Source organism: Carassius carassius, chromosome 32 (assembly GCF_963082965.1).
Source record: "Carassius carassius chromosome 32, fCarCar2.1, whole genome shotgun sequence".
NCBI lineage: Eukaryota > Metazoa > Chordata > Actinopteri > Cypriniformes > Cyprinidae > Carassius > Carassius carassius.
Window position 1 is genome coordinate 27,249,424 of NC_081786.1, and position 13,299 is coordinate 27,262,722.

General features: G+C 36.0%; 1 protein-coding gene across 4 annotated transcripts in view; it reads left to right on the forward strand.

The window, feature by feature from the left end:
• The window catches only part of ralgapa2 (Ral GTPase activating protein catalytic subunit alpha 2), a 164,716-nt gene that overhangs the window by 28,150 nt on the left and 123,267 nt on the right, over positions 1–13,299 (forward strand). For all 4 annotated transcript variants that reach the window (XM_059520864.1, XM_059520865.1, XM_059520866.1 and 1 more), the window contains exon 3: positions 899–948. In XM_059520864.1, coding sequence (XP_059376847.1) covers positions 899–948 — 50 coding nt within the window. The remainder of the gene's footprint in view (positions 1–898; positions 949–13,299) is intronic.

Below are 13,299 nucleotides of genomic sequence, written 5' to 3' on the forward strand. Positions count from 1 at the left end.
CATGCTAAAAAACACAGGCAACTAAAGCACAAAGAATTGTTACAGCAGTCTTTTTATTATAATGTTATAATAATAGCATATTAATCAAAACCTAAAGTTACTCGATGAAATGTTGACCAGGAAGTGGTTAGAATAGAATCAAACTTAATATGATACATTTTTTATTTCTATATAGCAAGTAGAGGCTGCTTTGTAGTTTCTTTATGATGGTGGATGGCAACTTAAAAAAAAAAATGGTTGCAGGGAAAGAGTTTTATAGAAAAATAGAACTATGAAATATAGAACTATATTTTAATCAGTTTTACCAAGACATCTTGATGCATTTCAGAATCCTTGAAGAGAAAATGGGCTTTTGAAGAAAATTACAGCACAATTATTAATAATGGCATTCCATTTAAAAGGAATGCAAATGAACTTGAAATTGCTAAAATGTCTAACTCCTGCAACAATGCACTAAAACACAGGCGGCTTAATTACAAATAATTTACGGTAATACTTTACAATAAGCTCCAATTGTTAAAATTAGTTAATGCATAAGCTAACATGAACTAACAATGAGCAACAATGACCTTTATTTGTATTTTTTTCCTGCCCACTTTCAAAGCCATAGTTTGACTAGAATTATCCAGCCTGTTCCAACACTAACCAGTGAGACGTCAAGGTCCTGGACAAACTGTGATCGTCAAGCGATCATCACAGACACCTTTATGTACTCTGGTACTCATGCCCACTCCTGATTCATTGAAGACTGAATATTAAATATTGTTGACATTTCAGCATTTCAGATCATGACTGAATAGCTAACCACAGCAAAAGCACAAGAGTTAAAAAAAGAAAAAAAGAAAGAATGATTGTACTGTAAAATGACACAATAACTAATTCTATTGCTTTCTTTCAGGGAACAAATCTCAACGGGAGGAGCTGGACTCCATCCTCTTTATTTTTGAAGTAAGCATTCATTAGTGTTTAAATAGCTGAAGTGTAGGTATCTGTAGACCTGTTTATGTCTGCTTCACCTACAGCTCTGCCCAGAGCAGGTTTTTCCACTCTCTACTGTTTTTTTTTTTTTTAATGTTATGGAGGCGCCGTCCTCCCTGTGTATTTTCCTGCCTGGCTGAAAAGTAGACTCTAGTTTGCAATACAAATAGGCAGGCAGGGCATTCTCTGGTTTCATTTGCTCAGGGTGGTGACAGGCTTTTTTTTTTTAGGAAAACTGGTGTCTTGGTGTGAGAAGAGAGTTTGTGTTGCATAAACAGACGCTGACTTGAAAGGTCACCCTGGTGAAATGCCTTTTAGATGCTTAATCAGAAATGAGTTCATTAATTGTATTTTAAGTGGAAAAAGCTAAAGCTACAACACGATAAATATACTTAATTTGTAAGATAATAATGTTGGTTAGGATCTTTTGTATTTGGCACACACACACACATATATATATATATATATATATATGCATTAATATTGCTCAAATTATCAATTGTTAGTCCAGAAATACTGTTGGATGATACATTGACACATCTCTGGTCCACTGGTGTCCTCAGATACCTGTTGAATTAATTGACAAGTTAATCTAGTCACTATTATTTGTATAATAAATATTCTGTAATTACAGTTAATATTGTTTACACATTATTTGTTTCCTCCAAACATCAACATCAAGTGCTGTCCTCATGTTAACAAAAATAAGGCACTTAAAATCACACTGCCCTTCAGTTTTAATGTGTACATGTACTGTATATGTGCAGTCTTTCAAAGAATATTTTATGAACGCAAACACAGTCAGTCAATGCATACTCACATCGTCTTTGTCCAGTGTCTGTGCTATTTCTCTCCAGAAGTTATGACTGATTAAGATTCTTTTAAACTACAGTTTCTCCTAACCTTCTCCTTTTGATGTGTCGTTGTTTACACCTGCACATCTAAGATGTGGGATATTGTGGTTGTCTCGAAGGGTTTTTAGGTGTTGGATGCTTTTCCAGTCTAACGATCAGGCCCATATTCAAAAACAGCTTGAGGCTAAAAGTAGCTCCTAACTTGCTTTTTTAGGTGAAAGTAATAAAAAAAAAGATCCTAAAATGCGCTGTTTCATTCACTACACTCATACTGAAGCACACAGCGACATATCACAAACATAGAACTGTAAAGGAATTCACAGCAACCCGTCAAAATAAAAGTCAGGTTTGATTTGAAGACATAGTGGTTATTACTATTTTTCAGTAGAATGCACACAGCACACCGCTACTACTACTACTACTACTACTAAAATGAAACAAACATTATTTTTTAAGGAATAATCACACAATATTTATTCTTTGTTTTAATAGTAATTCCCCTTTGTCTGCCAAAAATAAAGTTTACTTAATTTTCAGTAATTCAAAAAATAAATGAAATAGTTTTAAAGCTACTTTAAAGTGGTCATATGATGCGATTTAAATTGTTCCTTTCTCTTTGGAGTGTTACTAGCTCTTGGTGCATAAAGAAGATCTGTAAAGTTGCAAAGACTAAAGTCTTAAATCCAAAGAGATATTCTTTATCAAAGTTAAGACTTGTCCACGCCCTCCTAAAATGCCTCGTTTAAACACGCCCCCATATCTCCGTCACTGTGTGGGAAGATTTGCATAATGGTCAAATGTTCACGAATAGAAAGAAGGCTATTCTATTCTATTTTATTCTAGCTGTTGCTGCTGGTGTCCTGACATTTTATCCCACCCGTCAAATTTTCCTACCAGGGTTTACTGCGCATGCATACATCAGTATTGCGTCCTTTTCTTTCATGCTGAACAACAGTATTTAATGTATCTGCATTACTGTAAGGGTAGGTTCAGGCTTAGGATAGGTGTAGACTTTAATTAAACAATCTAATAGGTAGAATTTAATTAAAATTTTTTATTATTATTGTAGGTTTCCTGTAGCTGTATTCCTTCTGTATTCTTTCTAGCTTCAACATCCAATATAACACATAATTACTGTAATCTGCATTACTGTTAGAGTAGGTTTAGGGTTGTGGTAGGCGTAGATGTTAATAAACCATGATTTTATCGGTAGCTTTTTTCGTTGTCATTGTACTACCCATTGTTTTAATGGGAGGTAGCAAAATCTGACATGGTAGCACAAATCAGCAGAACCATGTTGTGGAGAAGCTGCGTGTTTCGTTGTGAAAGCGAAAATACTTTGTTTGGCCTTCCAAAAGAGGACAATATCCGCTTCGCCATCCTAGAGCTGATCCGTGCTGGTCGATGAGGAAATACATCAACTTCATGCTGGATCTGCTTTCATCCGATGAAGCGGGGTCCAGCCCGGGGTCGTCACGAGGTTGCTGCAAGCCCTCCAGCCACTCCATTTCATTACACCAAATAAACAAAATAATGTTCTTTTGAGCAACATCATATGACCCTTTTTTAGAAAACAATAAATAAGTTGTTTTATGCATTCAAATAATTAGACATTCTAAAACACAGATTTTGGTAACAATAAAAAAATATGGTGAGGAAAAAATAAAAGATTTCACAGGGAAACATTTTATAGGGTAAACGTAATTTTTTTAAAAACTTTTAATACATTGATGTAAAAATGGTCCCACCTAGTGATCAACTGTAAAAATAACAAATGTTACCTCTTGCCAACAGGGAAAACCACCAACAATCAAGAATCTCACACACACAAACACTATAATTTGCTGTTATACTCCATATAACTCCATATACAAGCCAGAAACTAAGCCTTTTTTTGCACAGGCCTATCTAAAGGGTTAATGGTCCCACATAGTGATCAACTGTAAAATTAACAAATTTTACCTCTTCCCAAAAGGGAAAAACACAAACAATCAAGAATGCATGATTACATGGAGTCATGGCTTTGCAATCAAAAAATGTCGTTATAATGGAAGTCAATGGGGCAAAAACAGCCACCAACAACAAATTAGGGAGAAAAAAATTAAATCTAATGTTGCACAAAAACTAAAAATGCATCAAAGCCAATGTTGCTACTAATCTTTGACATGCCCAAGACTGTTATAAAAAGTAAAAAAAATCCAGCCACAATTACTTTTATATTGAAAATAAGTCATTTTGTGTGTTTTTTCCCCCCCAAATCAGTGACATCATTTATGAACTTGGCAATTAAAGAGTTAAAATCTTGATTTTTTTTTAAAAACATTTGGTAGTTTTGATCAGGACTGAGGTTGATTAACAGATTTATGCAAAAAAAAAAAGAAAAAATAAATAAATTTTTACAGCAGTTTAATTGAGTGGATGTTTTCATCCCGAACAACTCGAAAGGGTAGTGAATTTGAACAATGCACAAGGGTTAAAATACCAGTCATGCTTCTGTTAGATGTAAATTATCTGATGATTCCTGAGCTCATGCTTTCACTATAATTGCTAAATCTGAAACAAAAATATATACAACAAACATAAACTTCACATGAAAAATAAAATGCAAAGATAGTTTTTAAAATATTACCTATTTGAGTAAAATTAAATATGTAAAAGTGCTATGATAACTGTGTAATATAAGTATAATGCTCTTACAGGATAAGTGGTAAGGAAACAAAAATATCTGCTGCAAGCAGTATTTGTCTTGACAGCATTGAGAAGATTGGACTTTGCGCTTAAATCGAATGTCTCATTAGCTTGACAATTTCTCGCAAGCTTTTCATGCTGCGATGTGACTGTGTGGCAGAGCGCCTGTGTACAGCGACAGCAGGAGAGGAGCCATTAGTAGACTGAAGCTGTGTTAATGCAGCATGAAAGCTTCACAACCTCCATCTTACACAGGCCCATCTCCACCAGCACACCCTTATTCCTGCCTCGTCCCTCGTCCTGTGTTGCAGCCTGTCCTGTCATGGCTGCTGTATTGTGTGTGACCGTGCTGGAAGGGATTACTGAAAACACCTCCATGTAGTGGGTGTCTGACCCCCTTTTTTATGGGTCCGCAGATGAGAGATGATCGCTCGGGCTGCAGTCAGGCAGGGGGTGTGGGGGGATGGTATTGTTCTCCTCCTCCTCTGTGCCTCTTTCTTTGTGTCTGGCACCATTGATACATCTAGCACAGTTGTGGATTAATACTGCATTCTCCTGTGTGTGAATATGTAGCAAACTCTTGTTTGTGTCTTGTTAATGTGTAAGCCATGTTTCATGTTTGATGACACAGCACCAGTGTTATTATCATACTAAGACCATGAAACACAATTTTGTTACCTGAAACTAAATAAACATTAACTAGATTAAAATCAAACATCAAAAAAAAAAAAAAAAAAAAAACAGGCCCCTTAACTCAAAAACACAAAATAGCACTTGATTTTGTAATTTACTCTGCTGATCCAACCCTGTTCAAATCATGCTGGGAAATAACAATCCACAATCCAGTATGAGTTAATGCAACAAAAAAGATTAATGTAGTCTTAACATAAATTAAGTAAACATTCATTTTAAATATATTTCAGTTTATTGAACTATTAAACTAGAGGTTTACAGGGCTTTATAGTGTGACCACTTACGACTGAAAACTATTGTGTGAGACTATGAAAAAAATATTTAGGAGCATCAGCGCAACAGACTCGATCAGCATATTTGTGCTTGCGCATCGGAGCTTTAAAGGTTTCTACTTGCGAAGTGTATTTGCAGCGTTGAGTATGTATCACAGAAATATCTGTTGAATCCATGAACGTATTGTTAAATGGGTCATATGATGCGATTTAAATTTTTCCTTTCTCTTTAGAGTGTAACAAGCTCTTGGTGCATAAAGAAGATCTGTAAAGTTTCAAAGACTAAAGTCTCAAATCCTAAGAGATATTCTTTACAAACATTAAGTCTTGTCCTTGCCCTCCTAAAATGCCTCATTTTAACACGCCCCCACATGTCTACATCACTATGTGGGAAGATCTGCATAACACCGCCCAGATGTTCAGGCAAAGAAAGAAGGCATACCTTTTATTCTCATTGTAGTATTGTTGTTACCGCCTCCGCCATGTCGTATAGACCCTGTGTGTTTGGTTGTGAAAGTGAAACTACTTTGTTTGGCCTTCCAAAAGAGGACGATATCCGCTTCATCAAGCTGATCTGTGCTGGTCGTTAAGGAAATACATTAACTTTGCACTGTGGATCACCTGATTGGCTTTCACCATGGATGAAGCGGAGTCCAGCACGGGGTTGTCACATGTGTTTGCCGCAAGCTCTTCCGTAGATTCCACTGGCCGTGACGTTCTCAAGCCAATCCATCTCTGCTCACTCAAGCTGGCCTCCACTCACTCAAAGCCGCGGTGTATGTCGCTGTTTGGTTGAGAAAGCGAAGCTACCAAGAAAGGACCCGACTAGAAATTATGTTTATATTACGTTTATAATGGAGTTTAACCCTCTGGAGTCTAAGGGTATTTTTGGGGCCTGGAGAAGTTTTGTCATGCCTTGACATTTGTGCTTTTTTCAGTTTCTTATAAATATCTAAATGGGTAAAGACTAATCTCCCTGTAATCAGCACAAACTGGGCTGTAATAATATGTGAAATGCATGTATATACATGATTGTGTTTTTGAGAAAAAGAATATGCGTGGTTAGTGAAAAACTAAAAATGTTAAATCACTTGAATAAGGCAAAAAAACACATAAAGAACAATGGTTCCCGGGATTTTTGAGAACTGGAGCTTGTAGCCTAGAATTTTTCTTTCTAAATTATGTGAAAATCATCTTGTTTACTCACTCACAGAAAATAATATATTGATTTACATTTTCTAAGACACTTTTTGTTGGTAAAAGTCATATGCGAGTAGGCGTCAACTATCATGAATATCATTGTGATTTACACCTGAGAAGACAAAGGCCCGCATAATGAGCTGCATAATGAGCCTTTCAATCATCTGTGTGGCTGAGAGGAAGGAGTTACAAGAAAGAATGAGAGGACAAAATAAAAGTATATAATTTTATGTTTGTAGTTTATTAAGAATATATTTAATTATCCCACAACATAATTTAATATCCACTTGGGGGAGCAGTTAAACAGTTTATTAGAAACAATCAAAGCTGACTTTCAAACAAATTGTTTGGCATCAATACTCCAGTCACACAATCCTTCAGAAATCCTTTTAACAATCTTATTTTCTACAAAAAAAAACGTTTGTTGTTATTATTATCATCATTATTATTAATGTTGAAAAGAGCTGAGAATATTTTTCTGGGTTTTTAGGGGGAATAAATGGAAAGAAAAGCATTGTTTTTACATTTGTTACAGTTATCTATTTGTTACATTTATATTATTTACATCAAGCTTTCGAAGGGTATAGTGTTGTATATTGTTATTGAAACTTCATAATGTTTCACTTGATTATACATTTAGTCAGGAATTATAGTTTGGAAAAAGTATTTGTAAAAAGTCTAACTAGTAAAATGTTTACACGTTATGTGAAAACTAGTACAAGTATATAGATAAATAAAAAGAGACTTACTCATGTTTATGATCTCTGCTGAATAACGTGCTTCATTCTTTTTTTTCTGAGGAAATCCATTTCTCAAATCCTCAACCACATCACATCTTTTTGGGGTGATTTATGTCTTATTCCTCTCATCGCGAAGCAAACAGTAAAATAAAAGAACTTGAAGAACAGTCTCGCTGCTTTTTCTTCTGTTATGGGCGTATTCAAGCCGCGCTTCAGTTTGAATCTGAATAGATCGTTCAGCGTGGGGGCGTGGTCACATTAGATATAATGAGGGGAGACATGAAAAACGGACATCGCGTTGTTTTCATATGGATTACTTTATCACAGAATATCTGTTTTCGGCGGCACTTGTTTAGTTTAAAAGCAGACATGTCAAGCTTTCTATAGATATCTCTCTCATGTATTTTCGTTGAGTATTCACGGAGTTACAGTTCATTTAAATGACGTGTTTGTAAAAGAAGATCAGCGCAGACAAAGGCTGCAGACAGCGCACCTTGTTTGTTATCTTTATTTTATAAGTGCACAAAGTTCTGTTGTTATTATGTCTGTATCCAAAAAAAAGTAGACCCTTTACAGATTTGATTGATGTATTGCTCTTATCTGTACGATTAAAACTGAACGTGTAATTTAAGTTCTTTTCGGGGTTATCAGGAGAAAATGACTCAAAACGCGTATCCGCGTTAATCGACTTGATAGGGTTAATGTTTAAGTCTCGTTGCTCCGGCCGGAAAGGGGATCACAGTATGTTGAGGGGCGTAACATTTCCGTCACACGCCTGAGATATTCGGCCAATCGCAATGCACTGGATAGCTGGCCAATCACAGCACACCTAATTTTTTCAGACCGATGAGCCTTGTAAAAAACAACACGTTTTTGAAAATCGAGGCATAGATGAGAAACAATAATGTACAGCAAAATATATATTATTTTTTTTACCTTAAACCACATAAATGCATTTCATTACACCAAATACACAAAATAATGTTCTTTATAGCAGCATCATATGACCCCTTTAATCAGAATCCACTAGTGCTGGGTGGTATGAAATGTATACAATTTATATCACTGTATTTTTCAAAATGATACTGGTTTTACGGTATATTACTTTTTTTATTATTTATTACATTAATCTATATTCATAAAGGCATGGAAAACAAATAACAATTGCTAACGGTTGCCTGTTACATTAGATGACTGAGGATGAAGTTAAATGATATACTGATCCTCATCACCACTGACAAACATTTAATCTTGTAAAATGTGTGGCAAGAACTGCCACTCCATAGTATAAACAGAGTATATGCGATTGCAAATCTTGAAAGTGAAACTAAAAAGTGATTGTGCATTCAAAAGCAGTTTAATTGATGATGTCGGCTTAACATCGTGATGTCTATCAGCCATCGGGACCCTAACACCAACCCTGATAAGATAACGATAATACTACAAATTCTACTATTAATAACATTATAAACACACTAATGATTAATGCGCTGCTGGGTTCATGAATATTAATCACGTTTGATTTGGTGAAATCAAAACAGGGACAATAATAGGTGAGTGCCTGCCAATGAGATTGTTGTTTTGCTAAGAGCACGTTTTGGAACGATAACTGTTTCTATAGCAACCGGGACTTCCCTGGCGGCAGCTGCAGTGACGCGCTGTCTTTACAGATTAGTGATTGGCTCGTTCATTCAGAAGGTGGGCTTCCTGCAATTGAGCGGCCATTTTGAGCTTTGCATTTTTCCCCATTCAAAACTATACGAGTGACATGTCATGGGTATTCTATAGTCTTTAGAGTTATGCAAGCTCTCGAATCCTCTCATTATAATGAACAAAGTGTAAACAATGTGAATAAGAGTTTCATTGTGCAGTGTAGAGAGCTTTGTTAATTATAATAGGACTTGTGAGGTCACAAGGCAGCTTGCAAATGTGATATCGATTAAATATTTCCGTTCAATAAAAAAGAAGTTAATATTAAGTGACTTGCATGACTACAACACTATTGCCTAATTTTGCTCAGTTTCATCTACAAAAATAGTTTCAATAAAGTCATTGCTGAGCTGCTGAGTATCTCCAAGCAAACACAACATTTTTATGAAGTGCTCCTGTTCAAGTCTGAGATAACAGAAAGTGCATCGTTTGTTTTCTTTATTTTATAAAAGCACAAAAGAAAATTTATATTGTGACTGCACGCAAATAAAACTAGACCCTTTACAGTTCCGACTAGTGTATTACTCTTACCTTTATGAGCAAAAATGGCAATGTATTTTAAGTTGTTTCCACTGAAAAAAATGATGCCTGAAGTGAAGTAAAGTGAAGTGAAAGTTACATTCAGCCAAGTATGGTGACCCATACTCAGAATTTGTGCTCTGCATTTAACCCATCCAAAGTGCACACACACACAGCAGTGAACACACACAAACCGTGAACACACACCCAGAGCAGTGGGCAGCCATTTTATGTTGCGGCGCCCGGGGAGCAGCTGGGGGTTTGGTGCCTTGCTCAAGGGCACCTCAGTCGTTTAGCTTCCTAGCTTCGTGTAAACTATTGGATATAGCACACATTTATCTAGGTTTAACGTTTAAACATTGTAATATGCTTGAAATGTCTTATATCTATAGATTTTATTTTAGGCAATTCGTGATGATTTGAGAAGGCTAAATTGATCAAACATGATATGATCAGCTCACTGTCTGCCGCTAGCCGTTTGGTCGTTACTTGGGACAATTCAGATGTGGATTTAAAACATAGACAACAAAAATGTATATATACAGTCTAACCCAGGCTTATTCACAATGACAACATTTTCAGATACAACGCAAACTGTGGTAACTATTTAAAGCAACATGGACACAAAAACGATTGGCAGAGCTGAGCAGCTTTACGCAAATATGCATCGATACGATCTCTATTAATGCAGAAAAAAAGACAATATCTTTTGAATCTGAATCACACAGCATTTCAACTTTCAGTGTGGACAGACAAATAAAGTGATGCTAAAAACACAGTTAGAACTGTTGCTGTTATTCCACGTTCAGTAAAATCGGGGTATGACTGCATTTCATCTGGCTTTGTCAAGCATCGCAGCGCTGCACAATAAACAGATCAACTTTCTTGCCTTTCTTCCAGACTCAATACAGCCACTACGGTCTGTAGTTAACTCGAGCATTCTGTTGTCTCCAGCGCACACTGATCCTGGCTGCTCATGAAGCTCCTTGGATGATGAATGAGAGCACTGTTATCACCCTTGATAGTCATTAGCTTAAGGCAGTTCCTTTGGCATCCAGATGGGCACGTAATGGCAGCTTCCTATCCGCCCGCAGCTCACTGTGAGCTGCCCAAAGACCCATCTCCCACTCGCAGGTGGCACACGCACACGCACGCACACACACACACACACACACACACACACACAGAGACACAAAGAGCCTCTTATGGCAAGAGAGAATTGGTTGGCGCAAACAAGACACATTTGCATTGCATTTTCATCTCCTCTTAAAGCTGTCCTACACTAAAAAGAATACTGTGAAATTTACAGTAACTTGCTGGCAGCAAGTAACAAGTAAGTTGCTGTAGTTCACACAGTATGCTTACTGTAAACTTAATTGCAGTTACTTTAAAAATACTGTAAATTTTTTACAGTAATAATTACAGTACTGTTTCTCATCACCTCACATATTTTACTATTGTAATAGTGATTAATGCATTAATTTTGTGTACTGTAAAATGAAGACACTGTTTTTGTCACAAAAATGCAATTTATTGACAACTCTTCACACTTTAAATTTCTAAATTCATAAAATAAAAATAGCATAGGAAAAAAAAATTCTGTTAACATTTCATTTTGTATACAACAACACTTTTCTGAACATACAAATCAATCCTGTTCAAATGTATTAAAATGTTCGGTTAAATTTGAATGTAAAAGACAAATTAAATGATTTAAAAACAGCAGGATTTCAAACAGTAGAATTTGGTCCCTGAATGTTGTTTTTCTCCCAGAACTGTATTTTTCTTCAAAAACGTGCCTGAACTAGTCAATTTCCTGGGCTGGAGTCTTCTACCCTGCAGTGGAAGAAATTAATTATTAATGGAAAAGTTTATAAGCAAGACAGATGGGTTGATGACAATATATATAAAAGTTTGATTGGATCATTTGATTTAGCCAATCAGCATGTAATACAATGTCCACTTCTCTATAAACCAAAACTCTTAAAACACACATTTACATATATATTAGGTTTTGGAGAGAAAAGCGATTCACCTAGATATCGCGTAGATTCTAAAATCTTTAAAAAAAAAAAAATTATTCCAGAATCTATATCAATTCAAATTCAATTGCTTTATTTTTGTCCTTGCTTGTAGGTGAGGTTGACAGAAGTTAGCCACTTTTGTCCAAGAGAGGATGAAATGTGTCGTTATTTATGAGTGTTAAAGTGGTGTAATATCCAGAGTGGACGTGTAGAAGAGACATGAGACTGAACACATTGAAAAGCCTTTGTCTATTAAAATTGACAAAATCATATTGCAACATTCAAATCTATGTTGGCACTGCCGCTGACCCAGAGAGAGTGACGTTAGTCATGAAACAGCTTCACAAACAGTCTTTTAAATAAATATTTGTATTTTTGATATTTTATATGCTCTGTTGGTGGTTTGTGGAGTAGCATCCCCTGTGAGTGATTTTTTTTTTTTATAGCTTTTATTACGACACAAAATGTAAATTTATTTTTATTAATACAAACCATAACATCTGTAAAAAAACTTATTTTTAAAGGATAAAATTCTAATATTCTTATGGAGTTGCAACTCTACTCTTATTAGACAGTACTGGTTTCATAGATTTGCCATGAATGTCATTACTTTAATATTTAATAACTATCTATATTAATATTATTATTAAATTTTCTGCCACAATACTACGTTTACATGTTTAAAATGTATGGTAAATGTTTGTGAATGGAAAAGATTTTCTAACAGGATGTTGTCACACACAGTTCAGTGTGGTTGAGAATGTCAGCGCTAGTCTTATGTTGACGCTGTGAAACGGCATGACTTGTAAATTATGCTTGGAGGGCCACATATGTATTTTGATAGACAAGCTGCGACCATCAACTACCCACCCAAACTGGCTTCCAGAAGCCATTTTAAAGCCCTCGACCATACGATATTTATAGTTGAGCATAGTTCATAATTACATAATTACATTATTTGTGTATTTCTGAACCGTTTTGAGCCCCTGATAAAAAGCACTGATAACCCCATTTCTAAATTAAAATTTTTTAAATGTTCGTTTCCCTGGGGTTAAAAGTGGGATTTAGAACGTGTGACGAGTGGGGCGGGGCCGAGTACGTGGGAACAGGAGTGAGGCCGGTGGAGTGATTGGAAGTGAGCGACACCTGCTCGACCCACCAGTCTCGAGTCCCACGGAGGAGATGGAGGGATATAAAACCGGAACGACGACAGTGACGGAGGAGAGAGGACCAGGCCTGGGCTTTAGTTTGTGTTTGCTTTTTAGTACGCGCTGTTTTTTCTTTATTTTTGTCATTATTCAACCTTATTTGATTGTCCGCCGGTTCCCGCCTCCTTCTTCCGATGATTATGAAGGTTTAATCTGTTACAGAACGATAATAACCCAGAGTATTCGAGGTAACAATCTCACCTGGTATTAGTTGTTCTTCCAGTCATACTCAATTACCTTCCCATTTCTTCTGCTAACCTGGACCTTCGAATTGCACTTTCTGTGCTCTGGATTTACCCTGATGAAGAATCTGTAAATAAAAACATCATGCATTACTCTATCGAAGAAAAAAAAAAACCTGTCGTAAGAATCTTACCAATATCAACCAATAAGATTCCATGTACGATGTCGCG